At 36.5% G+C, this 16,483-nt stretch overlaps 1 protein-coding gene across 1 annotated transcript in view; it reads right to left on the bottom strand.

Moving 5' to 3' along the window:
• USH2A (usherin) overlaps positions 1-16,483 on the bottom strand; it is a gene marked incomplete at both ends in the record, with an annotated part of 493,855 nt that overhangs the window by 176,559 nt on the left and 300,813 nt on the right. The window contains 2 exons of the mRNA XM_081312822.1: positions 3,092-3,234; positions 3,376-3,526. Of these exons, the coding sequence (XP_081168948.1) occupies positions 3,092-3,234; positions 3,376-3,526 (294 nt within the window). The remainder of the gene's footprint in view (positions 1-3,091; positions 3,235-3,375; positions 3,527-16,483) is intronic.

Below are 16,483 nucleotides of genomic sequence, written 5' to 3'. Positions count from 1 at the left end.
TTTTTAACATAACATAAATCATTCAGTAATTTGTAAACAATATGTTGTCTGGGTAACATTTATAAGACAATCTTTAGCAATTAATTTCTATGATCTATATTCCATATCTTAATTTCATTTGATTTCCCCTTTCCCCAAAGTATCTTTCTTTGCAAAATATTAGATTAAGACAATTCTCATTATTTTAATTAACAACAGTTAAGTATATAGTTTCAATAATCCTATTTGTCTTTTTAGTTACCTTATGAAAAATTCTGTTACCATGTTTATTTCAGCTTATTTCTCCCCCCCCCCCCATATTCTAAATATTCTTACCAGTGACAATTTTTTCAACAGTTAACTATATTTACATTGGTGGATTTAATTCTGTTTTTTTCCATATAAGCCCTCTCATGCTTTTATATTTCTTAATCAATAAGTTAAAAAGTAGAAAGAGAAAAGAAAAGAGGAGAGACACAAAAAAGAAGAAAAAAAGAAAAAAGAAAAAGAAGAAAGAAAAGGGAAACAAGAAAAAGAGACAAGAGCACTGAGATATAAAAAATAACATACAACTTAAAATATGTATCCCACCTAATTTAATATATATTTATTCTCTCAATTTCTTATTCTTTTTGACCATAGCTAAGAATGTATTTAATCTATTTAAACTTTAAGCATTCCATTCAATAGTTCTAATCATCTAATCCTTTAACTCTCATTCAAAACACATTTTTATGCTTTTCTTATCGTCACATTTAAATAACTAAAAAAAATGCTTTTTTAAATCATTTCAACTTTTTTAACAGAAAGAAAAAAAAAATATTAGTTAGAAAAAAGGGGAAAAAACATCCCTCTAAGAGTAATATATTTCAAAGTTTTTTCCATTTCTTTAGCCAAATTCAAACAAATGTTTCTTTTTTAAGTATTCTCTCTGATAAGTTCCGCATCTATTTTCTGGATTTCCATTTTAGTCTTTTTTCTCTGGCTGTTGCCTTTCTTAATCAGTATGTTTTGCTGCATCATTTGTTTCCCTGTAAAGAATTTTTTCTCATTCTTTTCCTTATCTTCAAAGTTGCTTGGACATGTTGAAATATTTCCCATTTGGATTAAATCATGACTCTTTTATTTTATATGGTTCCATCTTCAAGTCTCTATTCTCAGAATTATGTTCAGTCATCTCTACTGTATTTTCCTGGGAAATTTCTTGGAGTGAAATTAAGTTGAAAATAAGTTGATTCATGCTCTCAAGGTTATTCTCCATTTCCTTGTAGTTTAAAGTCATTGTCCTTTGAAATTGTTGCCGCTTATCATATGTTTCCTTTTGTGAAGTGTTCATTTTATATGGTTCCATCTTCAAGTCTCTATCCTCAGAATTTTGTTCAGTCACCTCTACTGTATTTTCCTGGGAAAATTCTTGGAGTAAAATTAAGTTGGAAATAAGTTGATTCATGCTCTCAAGGTTATTCTGGATTTCTTTGTAGTTTAAAGTCATTGTCCTTTGAAATTGTTGCCGCTTATCATATGTTTCCTTTTGTGAAGTATTCATTGCTTCAGCTTTGTTACTCTCACTTTGTTTACATACCTGCGTTTTCTAAAAACTTTGAGGGTCAGAGAAAAAAAATCCTCACCCACCAGCAGGTGTCAGCGTTTGCTCATTTTTCAGGTCTTTCTAGTCTTTTTTCTCTCTCTAAAGGGCAAGTTTCGCCACTTCCGATAACCAAAAGGGAGGGAGCAGAATCCCCCTCCCCTTTCCTTCTTTGGAAATCTCTTATTTTGGGGACTTCAGAAAATAAGTAGGATAGAGAAAATCAATATTCTTACCCAAATTCAAGCATGCTGTTTTAAATCCGCTTAATTTAAAAGCTTATGACTTCTGTTGTTTCCAACTATGGCTGAACATGCAGTTAGTCAGCCCTTTCTTCTGTTGGTTTCTGGGAGGCTTCTCCTGGACCATTCAGAGAGACCGCCGTCTCTCCTAGGTCCCTGGGATTTCCTTCCTTCATTCCACCCCTTCAGGGTGGGTTCTGGCCCCTTAGGGTCCCGAACAAAAAGAAATTCCAGCCGAACAGTTTGGCATTCCGAATCTTCAGACTGCTCGCTGGAAAACAGTAACAGGAAGTCTCTGTTCCACAATTCCATTGTGGTGTATGTTTAAACTGGAGGTAACTATCCCAGTTGGCCTATCCTGGAGCTAATGGAGCAATCTGTAATTGTTTGTAAGTCAAACATTTAGTTTGGGACTGCCATTCCCAAGACAGTTGTCTTAAATGACAGAGTCTGATTTTCTGTGGATGGAGGTTTGGATAATGGCATGATTTAAGATCAGGAAAGGGATAATTGGGTTAAACCTTTTTGAAATAACATGAACCTTTCCTCCATATCCCCATATCCCATCCCCATGTAATCTTGGTAATTTTATTTTTTACACATTCAGCTAAAATCGGCAACAACTCAGAAATGAATTGAGCACCATACAAATAAGGTTTCAGGTTGCTTCTTTTGGGATCATGCATGCATTATAACAGGGGTCCTCAGACTTGGCCACTTTAACACTTGTGGACTTCAACTCCCAGAATTCCCCCGCCAGCCATGGCTGGCTGGGGAATTCTAGGAATTGAAGTCCATAAGTCTTGAAGCAGCCAAGTTTGAAAACCTCTAGCTTTGGATCCTTAGTAAGAAGAATCAAGTAATGGGAATGAGGCTTACAGGATAGATGAAAATTTTAGGATTGCAGTATAATGAATGCATCCAAAAGTCAGGATGCACAGTTAATTATCTGTTAGTCTGAGATTTTTCTTCCCCTCTTCTAACGCATAGAAAAATTTAAATGTTTTAAAAGACAATAGTAAAAACATATATAAAACACAAATATGTAATAAAAATTATATAGGACACAGAGGATAGGTTCTTTTAACATTTATATCACCTGTAACAAGAATGCTTTTCAAAGACATAGAGCTTTGACCAATTGCTAGAAACTGTATGCAGCCTCACAAAGTTGAAAAATGTGGTAATAGCTTCAGTATTCTTAGTAAATGCTATGAAAGTTACACTGACTTTTACATTGTATGTCCTACAAAAGTGCACTGTGTAGTTTTTTCAAGCTACTTACTATCTTCTTCTGTATCTATCAGAGTCCAGTTGCTGAATGCATCACCATATTCATTGCAGGCAATAACCCTCAACTCATAAGATGTATACGGCTGCAGATCCTTGAGTATGTGATGTAAATAAATTGTTGGTTTAGAAAATAACCTAGAGCAAAAATACATATTTTAAGATGGAACTACAAGATCACAAGGAAACGCTGTATGGACAGAACTGCTGCATTTGAGATAAACCACCTCACATCAGTTTGCATTTCTTCAGAATATAGCAGAGTATTTATCTACTTACTCTGTAATATTTTCTGGGTAGTTCTTAAGTCTTATTTGGAGTTGATATCTGGGTAACCCTGGAGCATTGTTACGAACTGGTGTAGACCAGAGAACCTGAAGACTGGTTGGAGTAGCAGATGAAAGCCTAGGAGGCAACATGCCATCTGGAGCTGTTGGAAAACATGGATGAATTAGAGCAGAGAAAGATGTGGGCAACATATGCTGGATGGAATCAAAATACTCAGTACACTGGAAAACTGATATTGAGGATCAACAGCAATTAAAGCACAGTTTAATTTAACATCTGTTTGTGCTACTGCAGTATTGCGCTGCACACTTCTTATATTATAATAATGTTACCATAGTACATCTATATTAATATAAACCCATAGATTGATTAATATGTGATGCTTTCAAATTTATAATGCTGTGTATCTATCTCATCATCTGAAAAACAACTGATTCTGCTCACCTGAGCCTAATTGCTATCTGGTACAAGGGAGCTTAACAAATCAGCTTTAAAATCAATGACTGAAGATACCCGCTTTTTTTGTCCTCAGCAATTAGAAGCTACATAATAAGCAATCCTGCATACTTCTAGTTCTAGTCACACTGTAAGCCAAGCATGATCAGGAGCACAATGTTACACGATAACATGACAACTTATTAATTATATTAATTGCATACAAATCACATTTTATTTGCATTTCAGAGTAGATGAAGGTAGATCTTTGAAATCAATGATGTTCTAAACAAAAATATAATAGGAATCACAATGATAGGAACAGAAAGAGAATAATTAAGCATATATATACAGTATATATCTATATCTATATCTATATCTATATCTATATCTATATCTATATCTATATCTATATCTATATCTATATCTATATCTATATCTATATCTATATGTATGTATGTATGTATGTATGTATGTATGTATGTATGTATGTATGTATAGGTTTTAGCCTGATGCAGAAAGGAATTTATTGTTGGTCTTTGTCTATAAAGACATTCCAAAGATGAGATGCAATTTCTATTGATAGATCATACAATTTTTTTTTACTTAGGCTATTTTAACTGTTATTGACTGATAAATACCAACTTCTTTGAAATGTTTTAGATACAGGAAGCCAATCAGATTTTAAATGTAAAAAGTACATTGGTAGTTTTGACTGAGCTTCATGGGTGGGATTTAGAAGTCATTTTCAGAATTCAAACTTCTGAAACACATCTAAATGCTAGTTCTGACATTTGTGAGAGGTTTGAGAGCAGTTATGAAATAGAAGAAAGACTGGTAATCAGAGCAGAAATTATGGTGTGTGTGTTTAAATAAATGCTATACATGAAACAATATTCTGAGAATTTATTGATAACTTTCAAATCCACCATTCCTGTTTCATAAGCCATGGTTTAAGAAGAGTGAAAAGAGCATTGGAGCCTAGTGTTGCTTCCCTGTTCCTGTTCTCTTTGCAAAACAGAAGCTGGCCTGAGCATTAAATTTTTGTCTTGTCTTAATCAAGAGTTCCTATTAATGGATTTTGTAATAGTAAATTGCAGGTGTCTCAGAATACAAGAAAAGGGCAGCTTCTGTTGCTGAAAGGTTACTTGCTTCTGGTTTATATGTTGAGCAGTGTGGGCTATTCCTATTGCATTAAAGGTTATCTATGACCTATGTGTAATTTCTGAATGGCAACCTTTCACTCAGTTACCCTCCACACCTCCCAATTACACTTCAGGGATCTAAATGGAGTCTCTAACATGCATTTTTCCAAGATATTTTGAAAAACTGGATCCACTGTTAAACAAATCAAGAGCATCCAAACAGCTGATCACCTATAACGATAGATCAAACTTCTCATTATTCAAAAATGTCACATATTTTTATGAATAGGAACTTGATTGGAATATTCCCCCTTTCATCTCTTTAGCCCGAAGATTTCCAATAAAGACTGGCTTCACACAAAAGCAATAATTATAAGGGAGCAATAATTTCTCTATCACTTTCTTAACAGAAGAGCCATTTACTTATCAGGATGATACATTGCCTCTAACAAACAATGCTACTTCAACTGCCCTTTTTGAGGTTTACTACAGCCCTCAAGGGGCAATCACTCCATCCGTATCTTACTGAATCAACACATCTTGTCCAGGAAATACTCAATTAGCATGGCAAAATAGCATGCAGCAAGTATATAGAAAAAGTGCAATGGATGAAAACAATATAATTTTATTTCTCCTTAGCAGCATAAACTAGTCAGTTTTGCTACTTAAGAGAACAGGCAAAGGTTAACAAATTAAATACCACCACAAATTCTTTGGAGGAAAGATAGACTTTACATAATAATAAATGAACTATTAAGAAATCTGTACAGCCAAGTTGCACAAATGTCTATTAGCAGGGATACATGTGGATCCAGAACCACACCTTAGCCCTATTCTTCATCTGATTTAATAAAACTAATAATATCATATTATATTATCATTAGCCTTGGTGATGCAGTGGTTAGAAGGCAGTATTGCAGGCTAATTCTGCCAACTGCCTGCAGTCCAATTCTCACCAGCCTTCCATTCTTCCGAGGTCGGTAAAATGAGGACCCAGATTGTTGGGTGCAATATGCTGACTCTGTAAACCATTTAGAGAGGGCTGCAAAGCTCTATGGGGCAGTATATAAGTCCAAGTGCTATTGCTAAGAAAATTTTGTTCTTCCTCCATTGACAGAAACTGAACAGTAAAACAGAAAGAATGTTTAATATTTTAAAAATTCTAATGTCTATCCAAGTTGAGAATTTGGAGGTCCTGGTTTGAAGGCCTACCTCAAAATCCGGGAAAATAAAAAGAAACCATCTTTTTCATTACTGAATTTCACTTGCGTCCTCTTTTTTTCTGACAGCTCCCCTTACATAGCAAAAATATTGTGATCAGTGAACTGGGACCATCAATTAAATGGCATTTTTAAAGAAATGTCCATCAAAATACACATTCTAGATCGCACAAAATTAAGGGAGCTTTCACATTTGTAAGAAATTTTTCATATATTTTTCAAATGTATAATTTTGTGTTCCTCTCCCATTCTTGTTAGCATTAATCCATAAGTGTTCCAGCATCCATGTCTTCAAGTGAGACAAAATCATTAATCAAGCAATAGTTACTAAGTGTAATGTTCAAGCTGTACTATAGCTTATCATACTTGCTTTGTTCACAAACTGTTCAAAGTATCAGTGCTGTTTGAAATAATCTGTAATCTCATGTGTCTAGACTACTGAATTGCATGTCAAATTCAGATAAAACTCATTTTTATTATTTTGGTTTCTCTCTCCCCCTCCCTTAACAAAAATCTAATTTACTTGTTGTTCCCTTAGGTATATAGTACACGGTTCATAATTCATTTGATGTAAAATGTCAGTTTAGATTTTTGCACTTCTCTGATATATGGGAAAAACATGTACATTTAAATTTTCTTCTAGGAGACTGCCAGCAACTCTTGCCCCTCCCCCATGCAATTGAGTTGCTCAGAGTTTTTTTGCTAAATTAAACATAGGAACTGTGAGGAATGATATTTACAAGACATACAAAACCAATATATGAATCTGTGAAAAAGACAATATTTTTCCTACCAGAAAGTGATCTCTGGGAAGAGCATATTTGATCCTTGAGATACTTCTCAATTATAATTTAATACATCACAATTGCCAGGGGCTTTCTCTACGTTCATATACAAAGCAATATTATCATACATATATAAATAAGTACTCATTGCAGAATTCCTTTTTGGCATAAGCAGTATTAGAAAAAGAGTAAGAAATTAAAGGCATGAGATAAGAAGTGAAAATGAAATGCATCTATATACCTCTCTACATACAGTGCTTCTACCCATCCTTGCTTCTACAAGACCCATATACCACCTTCAAACTGCTCAGTGCTTTTTTTCAAAACATCTAATCAACCCATTCAGCATTCTTGGGTTTTTTCTTAACCCACTCACCCTTCCTTTCTTCATTTTGTAATTCCAACCTTGTATATTCTCTGTATATCAGGGATCCCCAACTTGTGGATTGTGGCCCACTACCGGGTCGTGGCTTCTTGGCCACATGAGTGGCTGGCCAGTGCATGCATGTATGTGAGAGCACTTCCCCCCACTCACACTAGTGCTGCCCTGAGCATCACGTGGGCAATTGTCCTGCCTCGAGTGTCATGTGGTCACTAGCCCCACCCTGATCGTGCAGGCACTCACACCAACCCCAACTTTGCGCGGGTGCTAGACCTGCTCTCAGTGTTGCATAGGCACTAGGCCCTCCCCGAGCATCATGTGGGAGCTAGGCCCACTCCCAGCATTATGCAAGTGTAAGCCCCACCCTCGGCATCACATGGATGCTAGCCCTGCCCTCCAGCATCATGTGCGCACTCACACCGCCCACCCCATTTGCATTGCATGTGGTACCATGCCTCCCCCTTCCTTTTCCTCCGGGCCACCAACTAGAAAGGTTGGGGACCTCTGCTGTATATGACCATTATGCCCATTTCATACCAGTACTAGTCATTCACTGAAGTATTAAATCCTTGTTCATTCAGTACCAATGTTTTCTTGAACCTAGCACTTCTTGTTTTCTCTCTCATGTTTAAATACTTTGTTCTCATTCTATTCATCTTACTTTTAGGTTTCTTGAGGATTTCTGAAATAGCCACCCATCAGATATTCATGGGAAGAGAAGAAGGAAGGAGAATATGAGTCTTTGGCAGTCAGTCTGGAAGTTGAGTCATGGCAACTAGACTTCTTTTCATTTTGGTTTGAAACGTTTCACTACTTATCCAAGTAGCTTTTTCAGTCAGACTACTTGGATAAGCAGCAAAAAATTTTGAACCAACAAGAAAGGAAGTCCAGTTGCCATGACTTAGCTTCCAAACAACTCTATCTGGATGACTGAGAATCTTCATTGAAAAAGTTTGGCAGAGGGTTTTTTTCTCCTTCCTTCCTTCCTTCCTTCCTTCCTTCCTTCCTTCCTTCCTTCCTTCCTTCCTTCCTTCCTTCCTTCCTTCCTTCCTTCCTTCCTTCCTTCCTTCCTTCCTTCCTTCCTTCCTTCCTTCCTTCCTAGATCTTTGCTCACTTCCATGGCTGCACTGGTTATGCTCAAGCTTAGTTTGTAAGAAAACTTTATCTTGAATGGCTCAAAGAAGTTCCCTAAAATATTATCATTATTAATGAGTGTTGAAGGGGGAAGAGATTGCATCCACAATTCCTCACATGTGGGGTGAATCTGGGCTCTCCCCTCTCCTGTTTAACATCTGCCTGAAACCACTGGGTGAGGTCATGCACTGGTTTGGGATTCAGTATCATTAATATGCCAGTGACATCCAGCTTTACGTCTTGGTTCTCACAGATGAAGCTATCAATGTGTTTACCAGATCTGAAAGTGTTTGGGTATGGATGGGATGGAAAAAACTTTGGATCAAGCTTGTGAAAACTGAGTAGCTGTGGTGGAGCTCCTTAACCTGCACCTAGAGTCTATGACCCAAATTTTTGTAATCTGTCTTTTTTGAGAATTCATGATAATCTCCTTTATTATTTTTTCACACATTTTTCACATTTTTTTTATTTCTGTAAAGGAAATTGGACTGGAAGATACTGCCCCAAAGTCACTGAGAGCTGTGGTTAATTGGTGACTTGGAGCTCCATCACCATGCTACATGGGCTCATCAATTTTTCCAAAAAAGTATCAAGGCTTAATGGGGTTGATACAAAAGCATTGCTCAATATTATTTGTAATGCATGAATATATTAAATTAATATCCAATGAAGATGAAAGTGAATGGTGCCCAAGAGCAAGTTGAAAATAATTTCTTTAATTACTTTCTTCATTGGCTTCTTACAGGAGTATCAATCAATTTTGTGGGTGAATCTTTGCATTCTGAGAGTTCCTGCTGTACATTTTAAACATTTGACAATGCATAATGCTTTAATTGGCATTTTACAGTAAGCCACAATGTTGAATTTGCATACCAGGAAAGAAGGAAGATAGGAAAGAAGGAAGAAAGGAAGGAAGGAAGGAAGGAAGGAAGGAAGGAAGGAAGGAAGGAAGGAAGGAAGGAAGGAAGGAAGGAAGGAAGGAAGAAAATATTGTGGCCTAGGTTAACAAGTAATTTATTCTACGTAATTGCTCCCATCCATTTTTATGCCATCAAAAAGGCTTAAAGATTTGTACAATTCCTCCTTTTTATTATACTTCTTGAAACTTGTTCACCAATTTGTTGTTGTTAGTTGCGAAGTCATGTCCGACCCATCGGGACCCCATGGACAAGGTTCCTCCAGGCCTTCCTGTCCTCTACCATCTTCTGGAGTCCGTTTAGGCTCACACCTACTGCTTCAGTGACTCCATCCAGCCACTTCATTCTCTGTCGTCCCCTTCTTCTCTTGCCCTCAACCTTTCCCAGCATTAGACTCTTCTCCAATGAGTCCTTCTTTCTCATTAGGTGGCCAAAGTATTTGAGTTTCAACTTTAGGATCTGGCCTTCTAAAGAGTAGTCAGGGTTGATCTCCTCTAGGACTGACCAGTTTGAATGCCTTGCAATCCAAGGGACTCACAGGAGTCTTCTTCAGCACTTTCTTATGGTCCAAATTTCACAGCCATACATTGCAACTGGGAAAACCATAGCCTTGACTATACGCACTTTTGTTGGCAGGGTGATGTCTCTGCTTTTTAGTGTACTGTCTAGATTTGACATGGCTTTCTTCTCCAGGAGCAAGCATCTTTTAATTTCTTGGCTGCAGTCCCCATCTGCAGTGATCTTGGAGCCCAGGAAAATAATATCTGTCACTACCTCCATTTCTTCCCCATCTATTTGCCAGGAATTGAGAGGGACGGATGCCATGATCTTGGTTTTCTTAATGTTAAGTTTCAACCCAACTTTTGCACTCTCCTTCTTCACCCGCAGCAAGAGGCTCTTTAGTTCTTCTTCACTTTCTGCCATTAGAGTGGTATCATCTGCACACCTTAGGTTATTGATATTTCTTCTGGCAATCTTAATTCCAACTTTTGATTCATCTATCCCTGCCTTTATCATGATGTGCTCTGCATATAAGTTAAATAGGCAAGGCGACAATATACAGCCTTGCCGGACTCCTTTCCCAATTTTGAACCAAGCAGTGATTCCATGTCCAGTTCTCACTGTTGCTTCTTGACCCGCATATAGGTTTCTCAAGAGACAAATAAGATGGCTTTAGCATAGTCAATGAAGCAGATGTTTTTCTGGAACTCCCTAGCTTTCTCTATGATCCAGCGTATGTTGGCAATTTGATCTCTTGTTCCTCTGCCTCTTCAAAATCCTGCCTCGATCCACATACTGCTGGAGTTTAGCTTGTAGGATTTTAAGCATAACTTTACTAGAATGTGAAATGAGTGCAATGGTGTGATATTTTGAACATTCTTTGGCACTGTCTTTCTTTGGAATTGGAATGTAAACTGATCGTTTCCAATCCTGTGGCCACTGTTGAGTTTTCCAAATTTGCTGGCAAATTGAGTGTAGCACTTTTACTGCATCATCTTTTAAGAATTTGAATAGCTCAGCTGGAATACTGTCACCTCCACTAGCTTTGTTGTTGCTCAACTTTCCTAAGGCCAATTTCACTTCACATTGTAGGATATCTGGCTCTAGGTCAGTGACCACCTCATCGTGGTTATCAGGGACATTAAGCTCATTCCTTTATAGTTCTTCTTAATCTCTTCTGCCTCTGTTAGGTCCCTGCCATTCTTGTCCTTTATCATGCCCATTTTTGCAGTAAATGTTCCCTTCATCTCTCCAATGTTCTTGAAGAGATGTCTAGTCCTCCTTATTCTATTGCTTTCTTCTATTTCTTTGCACTGTTCATTTAAGAAGGCATTCTTATCTCTTCTAGCTATTCTCTGGAATTCTGCATTCAATTGGGTGTATCTTTCTTTTCCTCCCTTGCCTTTCACTTCCCTCCTTTCCTCAGCTATTTGCAAAGCTTCCTCAGATAGCCATTTTGCTTTCTTGCATTTCTTTTTCTTTGGGATGGTTTTAGTTTCTACCTCTTGTACAATGTTGCGAACCTCTGTCTATAGTTTTTCAGGCACTCTGTCTACCAGATCTAATTCCTTAAATCTATTTGTCACCTCTACTGTATATTCAACAGGGATATGATTTAGTTCAGTGGTGGTGAAACATTTAGAGACCGAGTGCCCAAACTGCAACCCAAAACCCACTTATTTATCCCTGGGTGCCAGGTGGGCATGGCCTACTGGGTGGGTGTGGCCAAGGTGGGTGTGTTCACCTCAATGTTGCCAGTGGGAAGGGACATTTTTGGTGGGTGGGCAGGGTTGGGGGAGCTCCAGGAGGTCTCTGGCAGGTGGAGTGGTAGGCAGGAGACTCATCCTGTAGGGTGAGGCGAGGCAGGGTGGGGGTGCCATTGCCATGGGGCAAGGCAAGGGCTGGGGCAGCTGCTGCCTGACACCATCAGCCCACACACACAAAGGCCAGCAGGTACATGGGGGCCAACGGTGTCCGTCAGTAGCCACAGCCTGCCAGCCACTCAACAGACTCACTCTGGGGCTCTGCAGCCCATCGCCAGCAGTTCAAAGAAACCGCCTCCAAGATGGATGGTTGGCCAACAGCTGAGGAGGTGATGCAGTGGGTCGTGCCTGGGAAAAGGAGAGCAGGTGAACCCAGGAGGGACGAGGAAACCAGCCATGTTGGGATGCATTCAGTCACGTGGGACCTCGGCAAATTAGCAGGCAGATGGTTGGACAGTTGCTACCTCTGGGGCATGGCATGGGTGCCCACAGAGAGGGCCATAGGTTTACCACCACTGATTTAGTTCATACCTGAGTGGCCTAGTGCTTTCCCCTACTTTCTTCAGTTTAAGCCTAAATTTTGCAATGAGAAGCTCATGGTCTGAGCCACAGTCAGCTCCTGGTCTTGTTTTTACTGACTGTATAGAGCTTCTCCATCTTTGGCTGCAGAGCACATAGTCAATCTGATTTCTGTGTTGACCGTCTGGTGATGTCCATGTGTAGAGCCGTCTCTTGGGTTGTTTTGAAAAGAGTGTTTGCTATGACCATCGTATTCTCTTGACAAAATTCTATCATCCTGTGCCCTGCTTCATTTTGTACTCCATTGTTCACCAGAGTGCCCTTCAATTCTATTTGAAAGTTTCTGTTTTTTTAGGAACCATTTTTTGTATATCTTTTTTTATCTCTTCATTCAGGTTACACATATTGCATAAACTGAAATCAGTGGCAAGCCCTGTTTTTATGCTGCCAGTTTCAGTTAGAGCTACTGTATCTAGTTTTGTGCGAATAGATTGTTATATGGTTTTAATTGTTTAATCCAGATCTGTATTATTAACACATGACAACAAATAGTATAATCAGAAGATGGCTGGAAATATTGCTATTCCTTCTCTAATAGCATCACTGTATCATTGCCTCCCATTCCTTGCAGTCATCTAAGGCTGGGAGGGAACCCACCCCACCCCCAAGGTTATAGTATGACAAGTGGGACATAGCAGGGATTATCTACTGAGGATGTAGCATTTGACAGATTTTTAAAACATTATTTCTTTAATATGCAGAAAGAAAAAAGTGGTAAGAAACAGAAAAAAGGAGGGAAGCAAAGACAAAAAATGTACACAGGAAATTAGAAATAATTGGAAAATTCTATACAGAGCTACACAAAGATCAAGATCACTCAAAAGTAACAACACCCACAAAAGAAGAAATGCCAGATATCCTAGTGGAGGAAGCATCAAGTGTCATAAAATCAATGAAAAATGGCAAAGCTTCAGGAAATGACTGTGTTACAGTTGAAATGCTGAAAGTTGATGGTCACAGTTTACACAAGATACTAGCCAAACTATACTTGAGATACCTCAGAGAAGAAAAAAATACCTGATGCATGGAAAAATGCTGAAGTGGAAGGGCCCCAAGATGATTTAAAGAACTATCAACCAATAAGACTTCTTGCAGTCATCTACAAGATTTTCACCAAGATAATAGCAACAAGAATATTGAGAACATTAAATGATGCACAATCAAAAGAGCAGGCAGGGTTCAGAAGTGGCTACAGCACAATGGATCACATCCAGGTTGTTCAGAAGTCATTGAACAGCACAACAAATACACAATGCCTCTGTGCATGGCTTTCATTGACTACAAAAAGGCATTTGACTCAATATTCCAGCAAGCAATAATCAAGGCATTGCTCAACCAAAGCTTACATAAACTTAGTATACTCAATATATGAAAAAACAATGGCAACAATCTGCCTTAATGATCTTAAAGTGGAAATCAACATAGAATGAAATGTATGACAAGACGACACAATATCACCTACCCTTTTCTCAGCCTGCCTTGAAGAAATATTTCACAAACTAGACTGGGCCAAAGATGGAATAAAAATCAATGACACCTATTTAAATCACTTAAGATTTGCAGAGGATGTTCTCTTTTCATAAGACCCAGAAGAGCTACAAAACATTAGAATACCACAATGCAATCAAAATTATGATTTATTTGCTCCAGAAATTTTCACTGAATCACATAAAAGATTATTTCAATGTCTACCAATTGACTGATTATTTGCCACCAAGCCATTTTTGACTCCTAGCAATGACATAGATTGATTTTCTCCATGACAACCTATCCCTAACCTATTCTTTCAAGTCTCCCAATAGTGCACTTCTACTCATCCTATCTGAGTCCAACCATCCTGCTGTTGTCATCCTATTCTTCTCTTTCCTTTCCCAGCATTAGAGCTTTTTCCAGAGAGCTTCCCATAATGTCTGTGAAGCAGGATAATTTGAGCCTGATCATTTGTGCTCAAGTAAGAACAGAGTATCACAGTAAATATCATAGTAAATTGAAAGCTTTCAATCAGTAGTTATTATCCACATTCATTGGCATAACACTAATCTCATTTTTCAATATATGCATAACTAAAATATTAGCAATCTAATAATATCTATCTACCACCACTTTAAGTGTTAGAATTTACTTTCATAATGTTGATATCAACATTTAATATGGAAATCTCATGATTGCTTGCATAACCATCAGAACTTTTATAAGTCTTGAAAAGTTGGTAACTCCTGGCCATATTAAAGAAAGTTGGGAAAATAAACAAGTAAAATTAATATTCAATATAATGACGATCAGGACTGGTGAATTCTTTTTTAAAAAAAAATCAGAAAGAATGGATTTTGTTAATTATTATTTGTCTATTATTACCTGGATAGATATTGGTCTTATTTAATCTTTAGAACTCTATTATTTTTTTAAAAAAAATATTTAACGTCTTTTATAACCTTTGATTTAGTATTATAACAAGTATGAAAAATAAAGATATGATTGGAGTCATATACTTTACCCAGGATCCATAATGGTAGAAGTAATATAATTTTGTTATTGCTATTTCAATTGAGAAGACAATATTTGTATGAGCCATAAAAGTTCTATAAAGTTACAGTATAGATTGTCTTGCATATATTTTTGAAACTTCCTTAATTTTATTTTTCATTTTTTTTTTAAAATAATATTCTTTTTTCCATGAAATTTGCACAATAGGTAAAGGTAAAGGTAAAGGTTCCCCCGCACATGCGTGCTAGTCGTTTCCGACTCTAGGGGCCGGTGCTCATCTCCGTTTCAAAGCCGAAAAGCCAGCGCTTGTCCGAGGACGTCTCCGTGGTCATGTGGCCGGCATGACTAGACGCCAAAGGCGCACGGAACGCTGTTACCTTCCCACCGGAGTGGTCCCTATTTTTCTACTTGCATTTTTACGTGCTTTCGAACTGCTAGGTTGGCAGAAGCTGGGACGAGTAACAGGTGCTCACTCTGTTACGCGGCACTCGGGATTCGACCCGCCAAACTGCCAACCTTCTTCTTTTTTTTTTATTGAAAAGTTTTACAGTACATTTTAACTTTAACCATCCCCCCCACCCCTACCTAACCCTCCCTATCCCTCCCACCCATTCCCCCCTCCCCCCCCGACTTCCCAGAGCTAAATACAGGGTATAAAAACAAAGAACAATCATAAGCATCCATATGCTAACAACAATAAACTATCGACAAGCTCAGCGTCCCAACCCACTGAGCCACCGCGTCCCTTCATTTGCACAATAGGATGACACAAAATATATGCTCAAAAGACATCCCAAATATAAGATGTCCATAACCAGACCTTGAAAAGAACAGGATGACTTTTTCTTATAATAAAAAGTAGTACTGAGAAATATTGCAAAAAAAAGACCTAGATACCTATGTAATAAATTTCCAATTGACATTCTAAAGTATAATTAAATAGGGAATTAATGTTATATGGTTATAAATAAATAATAAATAAATAAATATTTCTGTTGTTCAGGATTTAAATTTTTGATTTAAACTCTGACATGCACAGTATAGGAATCAGGTTTTGCTGGGAAAATATTGCTGGAATTCAACATTTGATTAAAATCCATCAGCCGTAAAAGAATAATAATATAATAATAATATAATAATATAATATAATATAATATAATATAATATAATATAATATAATATAATATAATATAATATAATATAATATAATATAATATAATATAATATAATAATATAATATAATATAATATAATATAATATAATATAATATAATATAATAATATAATAAATATAATAAATATAATAAATATAATATAATATAATATAATATAATATAATATAATATAATATAATATAATATAATATAATATAATATAATATAATATAATATAATATAATATAATATAATATAATATAATAATAATATAATGTAATAAATTATAATATAATATAATATAATATAATATAATATAATATAATATAATATAATATAATATAATATAATATAATATAATATAATATAATATAATATAATAATATAATATAATATAATATAATATAATTATAAAATATAAGAGAAAATTAACAGAGAGAATTATTATCTTGTGCAATAAAAAGTTATAGGACAGCTACTGTGACTTCCATACAAATTGCACTAAAGAATGTAGTAAAGGAACTCTCCCCTAACTCAGGGGAGCCCTCTTCCACTAAATATATAAGAAAAAAAAAATGGAAAAAAGACTGCTTCTTCTTTG

The sequence above is a fragment of the Vipera berus genome, assembly GCF_964194415.1.
Source record: "Vipera berus genome assembly, chromosome: 1".
Lineage (NCBI taxonomy): Eukaryota > Metazoa > Chordata > Lepidosauria > Squamata > Viperidae > Vipera > Vipera berus.
The sequence above is the reverse complement of the archived record's forward strand: the minus strand, read 5'-3'. Positions and strand labels throughout refer to the sequence as shown.